The 16,365-nt window shown below is 41.6% G+C and overlaps 1 protein-coding gene across 1 annotated transcript in view; it reads left to right on the plus strand.

Moving 5' to 3' along the window:
* Positions 1-16,365, plus strand: part of LOC138567708 (tubulin tyrosine ligase 3-like) — a 673,617-nt gene that overhangs the window by 531,130 nt on the left and 126,122 nt on the right. Inside the window, exon 13 of the mRNA XM_069646178.1 lies at positions 407-521. Coding sequence (XP_069502279.1) covers positions 407-521 — 115 coding nt within the window. The remainder of the gene's footprint in view (positions 1-406; positions 522-16,365) is intronic.

A 16,365-nucleotide genomic window follows, 5' to 3' on the forward strand; every position in this document is an offset into this window, starting at 1 on the left:
CATGTGGCAGAGCAGGGGAAATGTTCTCATGGCATGGGCCAGTGCAGTTTGGTATCTGAAGTATTTAAATATTGAATGTGTTCTCATACAGAGCTTGTTGTAAATGATATGGCTTTTGGTCTATTTTCAAACATGCACCCTTTTGCTGGAAATTGCCCTGGGAGCCTAAGAACACCTCAGTGAGATTGGACTCACTCCCTTTGCCCCCTAGCTCCTAATTAGGGAACACATTTATGCCCCTCCACTTTACAAATTCACCAACTGCAAGTAAGGCCTGAACATGAGGCAGGAGCCGTCAGTGGGGGTGCCAGAGTCCACTACTGCTGAAAAGAGAATTCTGTTTCTAATTTCTGTGCATACCGATTGGAATATGTTACTCAAAGTCATGTCGTATTCATTACTCTAGGTCGGACTGTGCCTTAACCTGAGGAATCTGCACTGGTTCGATGTGGCCGATCCGGACACCTTCTTCCCTCGCTGCTATCGGTTAGGGGCCATAGATGAGAAGCGAGCCTTCATTGGTAAGGTATAGTGCTGACATTGTGGTATCAGTGAGGCGGTGTTTCTGACTGTGTGTAATCTGTTGCTCCAGTGTTCTTTTTCTATTGCTTTGATTTTTAGAAATGGCACACTCAGGTAGGCTTGAATAGTCCAAATAATGCCTAAGCACCTGTGGTTAGAGTAAACTAGCTTCTCCTTTGCCCAGGGCAAATTCATTTGGAGCAATCACATAGGTTGAAGAAAGGAGGTGTGGGAGTGCACCCCCTCCTTTATTTTTTCAAAACTATTAAATCATTCTTCTGGTTAGGATTTTGATTTTAAGGCTTTTTGATGCCTAGTGTAGTACAAACTCGAATGATATAAGTGTGAGGAGATGTAGCTCATACTCTTGGATTGATAAATATAAGCGAGTCCTTTTGCCATCTACCTCACCGCTCTACACCAATGCTATGCAGGCATTGGTGACCCACATCACTCCACAGCATCAACATCTTCTTCCACTGTCCCTCTGATGCTGTCATTCAGTTTTTCCAAATGCAGGCTATTGAAGGGGTCTATGTCTTCGTGCCAAAGCATGGATGTCCGTTATAAAATCGAGTAACTAAAGATCGAATTAAACCACTTGTTCACATTTTGTGACACAATCTTTTTTGTTTTGTTTTTTTTTTGTCCCACACCACGCATGTGTAATGTATGCGGGGGACACCTCAGCGACCCCCGAAGCCAATAATACTGAACTCGGGAAGCAGGGGACACCCCCGCAACCCTCTCTCCCCTTAATCAGTATTTTGGGATTCTGTCTTTTCAACCAGGCCGAATGCACACTAATTGTGCATTTGGTCTTTTTTTCGGTCTTTAAGTGCAAACCCCCAAAGCATGACTCATTGAATCCACCCCCACTACCCTCTGCCGTACCCAACTCAACAACCGCCCTCAACACTACCTCATTCCCCTTTTTCACTGAATCGGTTTAAGCAATTCAGTTCATTTCTCCATTTCCTACCGCCTTAATATGGGGCTCGAACCTCAAATCCACTCTCCCTTACAACCCCCCGCACTCAGTGGGGGAATTGCCTTCACCCGCTCCCGGGTCTCCTTTACTCCTCTGTGTGCCCCCATACCTACTTACCCCACGCTCTCTGTTGCTGTTTCTCCACGGTGGCACAATCCTCTTCCTGCCTCCGCGCGGCTATCATCATAGAAAGCAGACCGTGATTTCTGTGACAGCGCTTTCAGCTTGGCGACGCGTCGTTGGGCCGTCATTACGGTTACTCACATTGTGCAAGAATGGATTCTGTGAATATGGGTAAACCTACTAATGAACTGCAGAAGTGGCACAGGGTTACTTTGTGGGCTCATCAGACAGCTTTGATAATTAATGAATCTACCTTTTTTATTCCCTGTCTGTAGATGATTAACTCTATTTCCCTTTTGAATTTTTTGTGGTATTGTACATTCGAGGCTCCGGGTCAGTGTATAATCAAAACAAGCCATGCATCCAACGATCCAACTGTGTCTTTTTTTGTCTATTGACAGATTACCACTTGTGTTTATTAGACAGGATCACATGGAATAGTACATATCCTGATCTATCCTTAAAGCACCTAGACGCCTTTGGGCCTTAGTTTGCGCTTTATATGTTTTAAATAATAAAGGCTACCTGATTGACTGCCTAGGGAACAGATCCTTGTGTCTTAAAGCTAGCAGTCAGAATATGCAGTTAGCCTTACTGTAAGGAACATTTCTCCAGAGGCTTCGGGTGCGGGACGTAAAACATCTATTTTAACAACAAGGCAAGGGGTTCCAACCAAAAGATGGACCGGATGCACTCATTGTAGCAATGTTGCAGCTGCCAGGCTTCACTAGAGCGTAAGGGGGGAGGTAGGCTGGCAGTGAGGTTAATCAGTCCCATTAGTTACTGTGAGATAAACAACACAGGTATACTGAAAATAATATACTTTATTATAAAATTAGACAGAGTAACTATGAGGTCAAATAAGTACTTTGGGATAAATACAATAGTAAGATATAGTGTATGTATATAAACAGTAAAAGGCGCTAGACAGACCCTTCCCACTCAAACTAAACTCATACTCGGTACCTGGCGGTAAGACAAGTTCATATACGGTTAAGAGGTGGGGAACACAACGTGGACCCCAGATAGTGATGAAGTACATTTACACTTTCATGATAAGAACCCACATGTTCCAATGCATGGGCAACCACAATAACCCCACAACCTCTAGTATATAGACAAAGAAAGGTCACATACAGGTAACAATCTCTATAGCACCTAGAGGGAGAGAAAGGGGTTAGCGAATATCCTCCAGCACCAGAGGGCTGCTAAAAGTCGGATTGGCTTTAGGCTAACAATGCCAGACCAAAATAGTCCCACTACACAGGAAATACATGGATACACGATAACCAGCAGTTATTCATTGCAACTTACTACATTTCCACAGGCAGGAGAGTAGTGCAATGATTTTAAAACACATAATGGCCCAGTGGCATCAGCTAATATTGTAGCCTTTAAGTGAGAACTGCAGGGACCCCAGGGGTACCCAATAAAAATGCCAGGGTCAGGGGATGTACCTTTTAATAGTCAGACAAGTTCCCCATATAATAAAATGGAGCAAAGTCTAGGAAAAATCGCGGTTATGGGGAAAAGGCAGGTCATTCTCCATTCTACCCCAAAGTTGAAGAGAAAGGCCAACCAACCCCAGAGGACATCAGAGGAGACCCCCTCATGAGCTCCAATTGCAGGTTTGAGACCCATAAGACCCAGGAAGGAAGGAACAGTGCAGGACTTTCCCCAGTGGAATTCCATCACAAACCCTAGTGAAGAGGGACTGCAACACCCCACCACTTCAGTAGCCAGGGGACCTCTGAGGGAAAATTCGATGAATAACCCAGGAGTCCAGAACTCACAGTGCCAGTTTCAGAGAACAGCAACAGAAATTCAATGATTACAAGGCTTTTTTTACAGGGCAGGTTACAGTAAACTGTAAATAGAGCTTTTCTTTCCACAACTTTTACATCCTTCACTTTTTTGTTGTCTAAATTCCGTTTGAAGCAGGCAGCTTTCTCTTTTAAGCTAATTGATTATCGGTCACGCACCTGCTGAGCTGAAAACTCAATTAACTCTATCTGAGAGAAAGGTAATTGTGTGGCTTTCTCACCCCTGAGTCCATTGGGTTCATCAACTGCAGGAGAGACAGACCTATTTAATGAAATAGACTATGAGCCTCATTAGGAGTTTGGCAGCATGTCCTACTCCTTCCAGTGGAAGCACTGCATGCTTATGAGTCCTGGGGACTCTTCAATCATTGGACCCCATTGAGGAAATGCATCATTTTCTCAGGCAGTATTATTATAATGTCATTATTATCTTCTAATATATATTTTTGAAAGTTTGCCTGTCTGTCTGCTATAGGAAGGGATCTAACAGTGGTAACCTTTTACGAGGAATCTAATAGTGTGGTTTAAAGTTGCACCTGGTGGATACAGTTAGAACAAATTCCTATTTTGCTTAACAAACGACCATAAAAATAGCTAAACATGGCTTGTTGTGTCCGGAAGGGCAGTGTCCAATGTTTTGACTTGTTTGTTGTCTGAAGGTATTGGGTTTATTAGCTGGGTTACAGAGATGTGCAGTTTGCGTGTTTTGGTGGGTTTATTCACTAATCCTCTGGGCGTGTGTTGTAGGTGAGGAGTGTGCGTTGTGTGGAAGAGTAGAAATGGTTAGTGGTTTTTGGGTGATCTCTTGTTATTTGTAGTTATGTTATTGTTTTCCATTCTTAGTTTTTCCCTTGTTGTTCCTGTTTCGGGTTTCCGGTTTCCAGTTAATGGTATGTAGAAGCAGGGATTGTATGGGTTGAATGGTCCGTTCATGGGTTGGTTGTTAAATGGGTGGTCAGTCTTTATCTGGCAAGTTGAAAAGCTAGGTTTTAGTGATTATCTGAAAGTGAGGTGGTCTTCCATCGTTCTTATTTCCTTAAGGATCGAGTTCCTTACGTTGGCTATCAGATATAAAAAGGCAGTCCCTCCAAATGTTCATTTCTCGTAGTGTCTTGTTTCTGTTTGGAGATCAGTGCTTGATCTTGGGGCTCCTCTCTTAAGTTGGGAAAGGAAAGACAGTAAATTGTTATATAAGCTTAAAGATTGAAAAGTGTAAATGATATACATGTGCAGGTAAAGAAGGCGTGCAAGACATGATACCTAGACCGTATTCATGATTAACGGTAGTGCTGGAATCCTACCCTTGAAGTAACGGGTTGAAATTCTTTTTTAAATAAAAGACAATCTACCACCAGATTATCAAATCCCAGTGAACTGTTCTTGCGGGAGTTGAGAGCCCACAACCCCTCCCAATGGTCCTATCTGGAACTAGTCTGTTGAATACAAAACAAATCGGGAACGGAAGTGGATTAAAAAAAAGAAATGTTGTCTGATCTCACTCCTTCTGCTTCTGGATCTGGAGTTCCCTCCCAACTCACACATCTCAAATACTCTCTTCTTACCACCCTTGCCTGCAATAGGACCTGTAACACTAAGGTACCTGACAGTACCCCTTTTGTAAGGCCCTCTCTCAGGCCCAGTTTTATTAATATTTTTTAGGTGAAACCTTGCCAGACGCTGAGGGTCATGTACATCCTCTTCTACATCCCAACATTTCTCCCTGGTCCATAACCATTCTAATTTACCAAATATCTTACCCTTCCTAGAATCCTGGAATATATAATCACTTATACCTCATATTTCCTCTTGATCCTCGGTAAAGATTGCGACAGGAGCTTCTCCCAAATCTAGTCTCATTTGAACAAGGATTTAAAAGGCTAACAGGAAAGGTTGGATGAACGTTTAAGCTATTTAGCCATCTTAATTTCACAGCTACAGAATTGCTAACGCCCTCAATTTGAAATGGTCCTATAAAACACAGACTGCATTTATTTCTCCCCTTCAACCGGAGATTCTTTGTGGAAGTGCAAACTAACTCCCCTTCTTGGTAATTTGGTGCAGGGCATCCCAACCTGTATGCATATTTCTTGTAGGACTCTTTGCTTTGTTGTTGCCTGTTTAGATTCTCTTTCAGTATCTCCAATTTCTTACTTACAGCGGGTACCTGGTTATCGACTACCATGGGTTCACGTAAAAAACGAAGATGATATCCTAAATTATAAAAGGAAGGGGACATTATGGCTGAGTCCTTGGTTATGTTATTGTAACAGAATTCGGCCAACCATAACAAATCCACCCAGCATTCTCCAGCCTTTAAATAGCATCTGAGATACTTCTCCAATTCTTGGTTCACTCTCTTGGTTTACCCATTAGTCTGAGGGTGATAACCAGATGACAACCGGGCCTCCATTCCTAGTACTTTACAAACAAACTGGGGCCCTCTATCAGATGCTACTTGATCTAATAACCCATGAAAACACCATGCATGTTGTAGGAATACCTGAGCAAAACTGGGTGCATTTACGGGCTCCTTAACTCGAATAAAATGCCCGGCTTTGGCCAACACATCCACCACCAAGATCGCTGTACAAACCTCATCTCTAGGCAGTTCCACAATGAAATCCATTAGCACTGTATGCCACGGTCTTGGGGGAATTGCTAGTGGAGTTAGCAACCATGCCTGCTTCATCCCCGCTTTTATCTAGTACACATGTCTCACAGGTTTTCACACATTCCCACCCAAAATTTCACCTTACAACTGTAGTGTCTTCCTATACCCTGGATGACCCGCCAACTGAGAGTCATTGCACTGTTTCAAAGCCTTTTCACGTAGACCTTCAGTAGGGAGATAAAGGGCCTCATTATAACGTTGGCGGTGACGGTATGAACGGTGCCGGTAAAGCACCTGCACCATTCATACCGTCCCGCCGCATTACGAGTTCTGCTCGCGGGTTCCTGATAGCAACCGCCGTGCTCGTAATGAGGCCCTAAAGTCTTGAATATGTATAAGGAAGCTCATCCTAAATGTGTCCAATGAGAACTTCTCTCGCCCTCATTCTTGTTTGTTCTGATGCCATACTCTGACGAATCTCCAAATCTAGATTTATAGTTTGGTCTGTTCCGCCTATTGCAAAAAAATGTTCTTCTTGTAACTTCCATGCACACACCTAAATAGGGGGCCCACCTTCCCATTATGACTTTCTTGTTTAAAATGTATCACAAAGTCAAATTCAGCAAAGAATATCGACCACCGCATTTGTCAGGGGGTTAGGGAGAATTCTCATTTCAGTGCTAATTCCCTTCAACCTTAGAGACCCCCAGCTCTTTTGCTGGACTTTTTAATTTTAACCCTGGATTGAGTGAGCCCTTTTTCTCACTATCTCATGTGTTTTGACCTTTTTTGGATTATGTGTTCCCTCTGTTTATGGAGTCTGACAAACTCCATAGGCATCTACTGTTTGTATGGTGACACACAGCACCATCAGTGCAGTGTCAAAGAGAAATCCTTTAGATTTCACATAAGGTTTAAATACCTTTTATTGTGAGACCTACTGTTCCCAAGAATAGCAAAGTGAAATTGACTTTACTTACCCTTTCTCTTTGTAGGTCCAGCACACACCATCTTCTCTTCTGTGGAGTGTTGGGGGGTTACTTAGTAGCCCCTTTACTTACTTACTCATGTAACATTTTTTATGTTACCCTCACTACTTTAAATGGCTGGTGGCAGTGGTTTAATTTTCCTACCATTGTGCTTTTCTACCGCAGGCTGAATGCTCAGCTGCAGTATAGCACCCATCGGTGACCATTTTGTCAGAATGGCCCCGGTCTTCTTTTTTTGCCATTTTCTGTTTGTGAGGTCTTTCTTGGCTTTTACTCTGCGCGCCAAACCAGGTTTGAGCCCTTTGTTCATTTTACCTTTGGCAGGCCTCAGTACTGAAACCCGCCTCTGGCTCCAGTGTGTCTGGAAGGGCAAGAAGTGAGGGAGGTTCCCGAAACTCCCCTGTCCTTTTTCTTTAGGAATGCCTGAATGCACTCAGTCCTGATTGGCTGGCTAGCTGTCCTTGCAAGACACCCACCCTGCTGTTTGAGTGATGGCTAGGCTGTGCATGAATGGGAGAAACCTGTTTAAAAGGCAAGGGTTTTGGGACTGAAGACCGAGTCGACCACCGGGAGGAACAACCCAACAAAGAAACCATGAACGAAGCTTGCTGCTTCCTCCTGGACTGTTGAACTTCCCGGTGAAGACCTGCTGCTGTGCTGAAATTCTTTTTTCTGATCGACAAGAGAAGCTCTGGAAGGGACGACTTTCCCCGACTGGCTGTATGTCTTTTCTGCCGCAGGAACTGAGTGCTAGGGGTTGAGAATTCCGTGGTCGAGTGCAACACCTGTGATCTGGCCAGAAGCTCCAGGAGTCTACCCAGCACCCTCCAGAAGCCGGACGACCAAAGCTCGAGTCACCTCACCAGAGTGCAGGACTGAAGGAGTGAAGGAATCCCACTCTGTATCCAAGATCTGCGGTGGTGCCGTTTACCAAGCGCTGAAACCGTGAAGTGCTGCTGATACGAAAAAAAAACATAGCTGCCACCGACCTTCTAATTGTTGCCATAAGAGTCCACAGACATCCTCCTTCTTGTCCCCATGACTGAGGCCCAGGAACACAGGTTCTGCATCGCTGCAACCAGACAGAAGCCAGCTGGACCACTCTCTTCTAACCAAAGGTACTGTTCTGACTTGGGGTACTTACCTCAGTGTCTGTAGTTTGCTCTTCTCAGTTGAGACTTGCAGTAGCTGCTTTTTAGAGTTGATCTCAGCTCTACCCTTCACAAGTGTAACAGCTTGTGACCCTACAGTGATTTTCCTACAACAAACTATCTAACTTTGTGCAAGACTTTTACTATCTAAGAAGTGCCTCAGCTCCATAGACTTTGCTCCAATTGACTGTGGCTGTCCTGGCTCCCTGCAGACTCTTCTATTCCACTTGACTTTGGTACTTACTGTCCCTCATAGCTGATACATTGGTTTTGAGCTAATATTGCAGGGAAAGGATTTTATCTAGACTTCATTGGAAGATTTAAAGTGCTCACATGCTCTGAGAACCTGTTTAACCTTTTACCTTTCCTTTCTGCGAACTTCATAATCTACAAAGTTTAAAAGCGATATATATATGCAATTATTTTCCTAGTTAGTGAAGTCACCTCAGGGTGTAGGAAGTGCGTACGAAGCATCTCTAAAGAGTATCTAACTAGATTTGTGTTGATTCTGGAAAAGTATTTTAAAGTGTATTTGATTGCTACATATATTGCCCTTTTTTAAGAATGCTTATTTAAAAACGACCGTTAAATAAATAAATCATTATTTTAACAAAAAACTTTGAGTGTAAATGTTACTTGGCTACTTGTATTTGTGGATTTAATTGCTACAGCTCTACAGCTCACATTTACCCTGCTTGATCAATGTCGAATTCAATATAGTCGAAAACAAAAATGTCTAAAATATTTAGTCGAAAAAAATAAATGTCGAAAATAAAAATGTCGAATTTTTCTATAAAAATGTCAAATTTTTCTATATTTTATAAGCAATGAATTATATATGGTAAGTAATACAATCATGTAAATAATGCACTAATACAAGTGTTATATTTAAAATATGCTTTTTTATTTTAGAAATATAAACACAATTTCTAATATAATATTATTTTATTTAATATATATATGAAGTAATAGTTTTTTCAATTGTAAACTAAATATATTAATAAGTATATAACATTCAATAACATGTATGCTTTTAACTTGAATGTGCATTATACTTTTTGTCCTGTAGATGGTGTTAGAGGATTAGAAACATTCATATAACTATATATATATATATATATATATATATATATATATATATATAATGTTTGTTTTTGTTTTCCTACGCACGTTACGTCCCCTTACGTTAACGTGAGCGCCATTTTTAAAGTCCATTTGTAAACCGTTTTCCTAGCGTTCGCGTCTCCGTTACTTCGTGCTCTTGATTTTATGGATTTTTTTTTTTTTCATTGATTTTTTTGAACCAGGCAGGTTTTTTTCCATTGGATTAAGTGCCTTTTTCATATTTTTTCTTCCGGATCATTGTGGATTTTCTTTACTTATGGGTTCGTTTTGCAGTTCCGTATATTTTTCCTTCCTGGATTGTTTTTACTTGGTTTTTTGTGGATATTTACATGGATCGTTGTTGCAGACTCTGATTTATTGAGCTTCAGGTTGGTTTTTTTGGATGTACTTCTCCCGTGCCACACTGGATAGCAGATTTCCACGAAACGTACATTTTATTTTTTTTCTTAAGTTAAATTCCACTGTACTTTTATTTAACATTTCAAATTAAATGCAACCGAATTCAAGAATGTGTCTTTATTGTGTTCGTTAAAATCTCGTATTATTTGTTCCAGTTTATTTTCGTAATCCCTGTATTTTTTATGTTTTGGTTCTTGGTTTGCTAATGAAATTGTTTGGGATATTCTAAATTCCTGGTGTTGTTCTTCCATTTGCAAGTCCTTCAAAAAACGCCATAAATTAGGATTCTTTGTATTGAAATTTTTGTTTAGTCTACTATGCCATCCCTCTAATCTATTATTGGTGCGTGGTTTACTTTCTAATGTAGCCTGGTAGCAGTTCCACAAGTGTACAGGGTATTTTGGTCTGCGCCGCGTTCCACTTCGAGTTAATTGTCCGATCCAAGTGGTTTCAACATAGTCTAATAAATCTGTATTTTCTGCTTCATGATCTTTGTAGTATTCACTCTCAATTAAATGTTCGTAAAATTCAATAACATGATTCTCCTGTACAAAAGCTAATGCAAACAGTTTTTTAATGTTGTATTGGTAACAACTGTCCTCTGTATATTTACTGCTTAATCCTAATTTCTGTAATTTTCGCCATATACTTTGCGTAAAATGAAAAAAGCACCCCTGAACCCTTGTTTCTTTGTACACTGATTGAAAACCCTTAATTTGCGCCATTTCGTAGTCCATGATTATTGTAGTCGGTTTAGAATCAGGTATAGTCTCTTTGATTTTGTCGAAAATGATTTTATATGTTTCCTCACTTTTTCTCGGCATTAAAATATATACAAGTGGAATGATTTTGTCATTTATTGTCCTATGTACGGTAAAAAACTGGTGAAATGGTTGCGGGCACACTTTAAACGTTGCGTCACTTTGCCAATGTTGACTCCTATTTAGATGTTGAAAATTAGCAGCAGTAGAAAATGTCAATATTTTTTCGTTGTTTACCTCCAGTGTGGCATGGTGGAAATTATCTCCTTTGGCGGTTATTTTAAAAACATCTGGGATTGTTATTTCATTAAATAGCATTGGCGCCGGTGGTAGATTTTCCTTCTGCTGTTTTGTACGGTTTATTGTTCTTTGCATTAATTTCTCCGCTGGTAACTGAGCTGATATATGAGAGGGCAATTTATCACACATACCGGAAAGTACTGATCCACTAGTTTCACCCTGACTGTCCAAGGCTTTTCGTTTTAGTTCGGATATTGTTTTTTTAATAATAATATTGGTCTGATCAGGTAAATGATTGTGTTCATTTTTTCTCTTTACATCTGAAGCCTCAGTAATAACTTGTGCGCTGCATTTACTTTTGGCGTACTCTACGCACTTCCAGTAAGTGCAATCTTTTGCTTCGGACTCTTTATAGAACACGTATCCATTTAAAACTAACTGTTTTCTGCCTTTTTGTGTGGTGATGGATTCCACTTTCTTCTCCATTGTTTATTCTAAAATAAACGAGAAAATAAACTGTTTTAGCTTTTCTGTTACATATAAACGCGAAAATAACGTATTTTACCCTTCCTGTCATATACTATTATATTGTAAGAGACCTTAATGTTTAGTTGTGACAAAATTACCTGTTTTAGTTAGAATCAACTTCAATCGATTTCCTTCAGTATGTTCTCTAGTGAGGTTCTGTCAGGTAATGACTGTTTTCCACAACCGTTATTGGGTTTGTGGTACCTTTGCAAGGTTCTTTACTCGTGGTTGTCACCTACGAGTTTAACCCTTTTTATCCTTTTGTGTCGTGTATGAGAGGTCGGGGTGGAGGGGGTCCTGGTGGGTGTTGTAGGGTGACAGGGGTTTGGGGGGGAAACCCCCCCTATTAAATGGTACTAGTGTTGACGTTTTACATTCGGATATAGATATTGTTTTCAATTTTTTTTTCGACATTTATTTTTCGAAAAATTGACTTTTTCAATTATATGTATATATTTTTGACATTTTTGTTTTCGACATTTGTTTTCGACATTTTTGTTGTTCGACGTTATTTTTTCGACATGATAACTATAAACCCAGTTGCACTACCAACGTGTGTAGTACAGGCCTATACCAATAAGTGAGCTACCTAATACCAAGAGGACAAGGGTTGTGTTTTCTCCCACAGGGTTACTACATCAATTCTTGCCTAACATAGGGCGTCATGGTTCTTGCTGATCTTAAAAACATCAGGTTTCTGTGGTCTGTCAATACTATCACTGTATCCATTGCTCCTAGTAAATAGTGCCTCCACTCCTGAAAAGCTGATTTTATTGCTACTAAATCCCTGAGAATGTAATTGTTTTGAAAGGTTTTCTTTTGTAAACCATATAAAATAAAATAAAAAAAGAATGTATGATTAATCTCTGCTGCAGAGAATGTGTGACTAAAAGGCTATGGGATGTATCTGGCCCGTGACTGGGTGACTCAAGGATAGGAAGGCCTCTGTCCGGTTCGGCTTGCTCTAATCCGCAGAAGCTGCTGATCCCACAGACCCTCTCCGGACATTCCCAACTCAACCCTCGGTTCTACAGCTGAGTCTGCAACTCCAGGGAAGAGAAAGTTAAAGTGGATGAAATAATAAACGACAGACTCTTCCCACTTCTGGTCCCTGGAAATCTGCAGTAGGGAACCACATCAGTGCAGTATTACTTTCTCTTAAGTCATTGTTACTATCTTAGTTACCTTCACCCTTACCTTTTCCCCACTTGCATCCCCTTTTGCCTGTATGCCTCTGCTTTGTGCTGAGAGACTTTAAACCATTTTTCACACTTTTGCTTTTGGTTGCTTTGACAATAATCTCACTACTCCCTATACTAACTATCTCTAACTGCAAAACTAATTATTCACTTGAATGCTCCATTTTTTAAACATATCGTGTTCCTTTTTCTGTTTGTTTTTTTAAATCAAAAGCTTTTTTCCTTTTCTTTTAGCTGTACATTACTTTGCTGCAGGAAGTTGACTTATAACTTCTTTAACGAGGAATCAAACACTGGGACATGAGGATTGCTTCTGCACTCTTGTTTTTTCTCCTTCCAACTTGCAGGCAATCAAGAGTTGAATGCATTTCCTTCTTCGCGCATGCGCGCTGAGATGCAGCGAGGGCCATTTGACTTCCTTCACACATGCAGGCAACACAGAGTTAACTTTCGAGAATGCGCAATCAGTTTCTTTGGAACTCACGCAAGCACCTCCTCTTGCGCGACATTCCCCTTCAGTCAACCCTTCTATGTTAACGTTTCAATAGCAATGCACGCACTCTGCTAATTGTGTGCGCATGTCACAGCTCGCTCCCTTCGCTCCCGTTCCCGCCACTTGGGGGCATTTCCTCTGAACCTTATGCTACAGTGTTGTGATGAATTGGGAGCGCTAAAACCTTATTTTCCAAGTTACTTCCCTTCCGGATCCATTCCAGGTTTTTGGCAGCCAGCATGCTACTTTAATCAAATGACTATGCTTCCCAGAATGCCTGGCTCACTGCTTCACCTCCTCCCTTGCAGGACAAGGTTGGGTGGAGGATAGACAACACCTGTGGCTGCAGGTGCAGCAGGCGGCACACCTGAGGGGCGTGCTCGTTAAGCAGCTTTAAAAGCCTCAGTTTGCTTCAGTCCAGCGCTGGTCATTGTTGCAGTGTTCCTGTTGTGACTGGTCCCTTGTTCCTTGTTCCTAGCTTCTGTGCCTCGTTCCTAGTTCCTGTTTCTTGTTCCTCAGCCCTGGATTTCGGATTCATGTGCTTAATTGATTTCTGCTTTCTGGATTTCCCTTTCTGTCTTCCTCTGTCTGCAGGCAGCCTTTCTCTGTGCTTTACCCTTTGATGCAGCCCAGTTTGCCAGTGTTCTCTGTTTCTTTGATGCTGTCCTTTGCTACTGAAAAACTTGATGCATTAGTCTTTCCCTTTTTAGATTTAGCTTCCTGCCTTTTCTCCTTGGATGGGTGGGAAAGGTTTCCTTTTGTGATATCATTTTCCCTGATCCTTACTTTCTATTGGGATCCATTCCATGTTTTTCATTGCACTTCTGCATTTATTTCCCATTGATTATTAGGTGTGGGGCGCTGTTGTAACTAGTCCCTGTGTGAATGCCTTTTGTTTTCCTCACTATTCTATAATCACAATTCCTACTTGCTCCTTGACTTGGGTCTTATGTATTTAGTTATCCTCCACCCATTGATGTTATAGCCTTCTGGGTCCCTGTTCGATCAACGGGGTTCGTGGGTTTACTGACATTCAAGTGGTCTTTCCGGTCCTCGTGAGTACAGTTTCTAAGTTCCTTATTCAGTATCATCCAGAGTGTCAGCTCACAGATCCTGTCCTTGCTTGCCCTCTATGTGGGCTTAGCGCTGTCAGTATCTGTAATAGCATAGTGGGTAAGGAGTTTGCCGACTTTCCTTTCAGTCATAAGGAGGTTCTAAGTGCTTATCCCACATCCCTTTTCATATATTGGTATTATTGTTTCACTCTATTTGCACTCCTGGGTTTTAGTATACACGAGTCTTGGGTATTGTATGCACGTTGTTAGATTCAAAGTTGTTCACTGTGCGATTCCGTGCACATTTCCCTTGCCATATTCATTGCCTTCTTCCTTTCTTAACAGAATGACCAGCCGTTATTCCCGTTTGAATATGGCCAGTTTAAGAAATAAAGGCAACAAGGCCACTAAAAAGTTTGTACAGAAAGCTTCCCTTACGTTTACCTGTGACAATCAAATCACTGATTCTGACTTAAATGAACTCCTTGTCACGAATGGGTATTTACGTGCAAAGTATTTTTCCCACAGGATGGCCCATCGTTCATTGCCTGATCCTAGTTCTGTCTTTAATTTTGATCCAGATTCTATGTCCGCACAAGCCTTAGCAGCGGAAAACAACACACTGCTAGATTTATTACACACGAGTACCTCTGTTGTTGAACCCCATGATTTCGGTTGTGCTTTATCTCAGATTGAACAGTTTCATGATTCAAACATAAAGAATGGAGGGGATCCTTGCATATCTTCTGTTTTCAGCCCTCAGTCTACTGCTTACTCCTCTGCACAAGTACTTACTGTAGCCCCTAATGTCAAGAGGTCTGATGTCAGTAGTCTGCTTAAGGGTAACACAGACCAAGTCGGTAAGAGAGAGTATAGATCACAAAACCTGCAAGCAGCAAATGACAATGTACAATCAGTGCACACCCGTATGGCTAGGGCAGGATCCAACCCTGATGCCACCATGCCTTCCCCTGTGCCTACTGATAGGGATGTACAGTTAAGGCGGGGCATGCTAAAAGCTGAACTTGAGGAGTTAAAACAAGAATACATTACTTTACTAGAGGAGAATAAAACCTTACAGTCTTTTCTGAATACACCTCAAACTTTATCCGTTGATGAAGTGAATACTGTTCAGTCCCTGAGTGCGGAGGTTTTTGTAGGTCATGATACTTGTCAATATGTAAAATCTATTGGGAGTGAAAGTCCTTTTTCTAGCACAGCACTTATTCAGGGCACAGGTTCTGACAATTGTTCTACCGTTTGTCAGGAATTGCTGTCAGCTGAAGATTTACAAGCCACTCCTTTACTTAAGATTTCCTGTGTAGCAGTTTGTCATAATTCTGAGCTTGAACACATACATGCTTCTGATTTCCAAACACAATCCACAATGGTTGCATACACAGAATCAGTCACTACTGTAGGCTTAGGTTCTGCCCTTGATCTAGCTGCTGAGACTGAAGTAGACATTCAAGCTGATGTGGAAAACGATGCTACCTTTGTGTTCGCTCTTCCTTCTGCCAATTTTTGTCACAACGAACAGTCAAAGACAGTACATAATTCTTGTTTTGATGGACTCATTCCACAGTATACTGAACCAAAGACCCGGCAGGCGATTCCTGAACTGTTGATTGTTAATATGCCACTTTCAGAAGCTAAGACAGAGGAATGGACATTTGACAAAATCCTGATTAACAGAGACTTTACTATGGTGATTCCTCTGGTTGATTTTGACTTCTACAAAGGAAGAGACTCTGTGTCATCCACTAAGGAGAGGGACGGCAGGGGTACAGCTCAGTCTTTGGTTACTGGTGCCAAGGAGTCAACCGCCCTAAAGGTGCTTTCCATTCCTGAGCCACAAATGTGTCTGTCGACTTCTGGGACTTCAGTCTGTCCTCCTACAACTATTGACTCTTCGATTATCCAGTCCACGGCTCTGCAGTCATCGTTGACATACGTGTCTTCAATCAATGAACAATTGCTATGTCTGCCAGTCACTCAAGAGCCTTCACCATGTACGTGGTCAGAGCCAAAGACCTTGACAAGTTTGTCTTCACCTAACGAGACGGCTCCAGCTTGCATGCCCTCAGCCTCCGAATTTCCTCTGGCATGCCTGTTTTCAGCTACAGTGACTCATCCAGCGGATTATCCTTCAGCCATGGAGCCTCCGGTAGCACATCCTGAGTGCATGTCTTCAGTCCCTGAGCCTACTGCTAGTTTGGCTTCAGTTCATGAGAGACCTGTATCCTGCTCAGCCTCGCTGCCAATATCGGAGGTGCACCTGTCTACTCTGTCTGATCATGTTGCATATTCTTCTACTTCAGAGTTACCTCCTGAATCCCAACCATTTATTACGGA

The sequence above is a fragment of the Ambystoma mexicanum genome, chromosome 2p, assembly GCF_040938575.1.
Source record: "Ambystoma mexicanum isolate Mex_15411 chromosome 2p, UKY_AmexF1_1, whole genome shotgun sequence".
NCBI lineage: Eukaryota > Metazoa > Chordata > Amphibia > Caudata > Ambystomatidae > Ambystoma > Ambystoma mexicanum.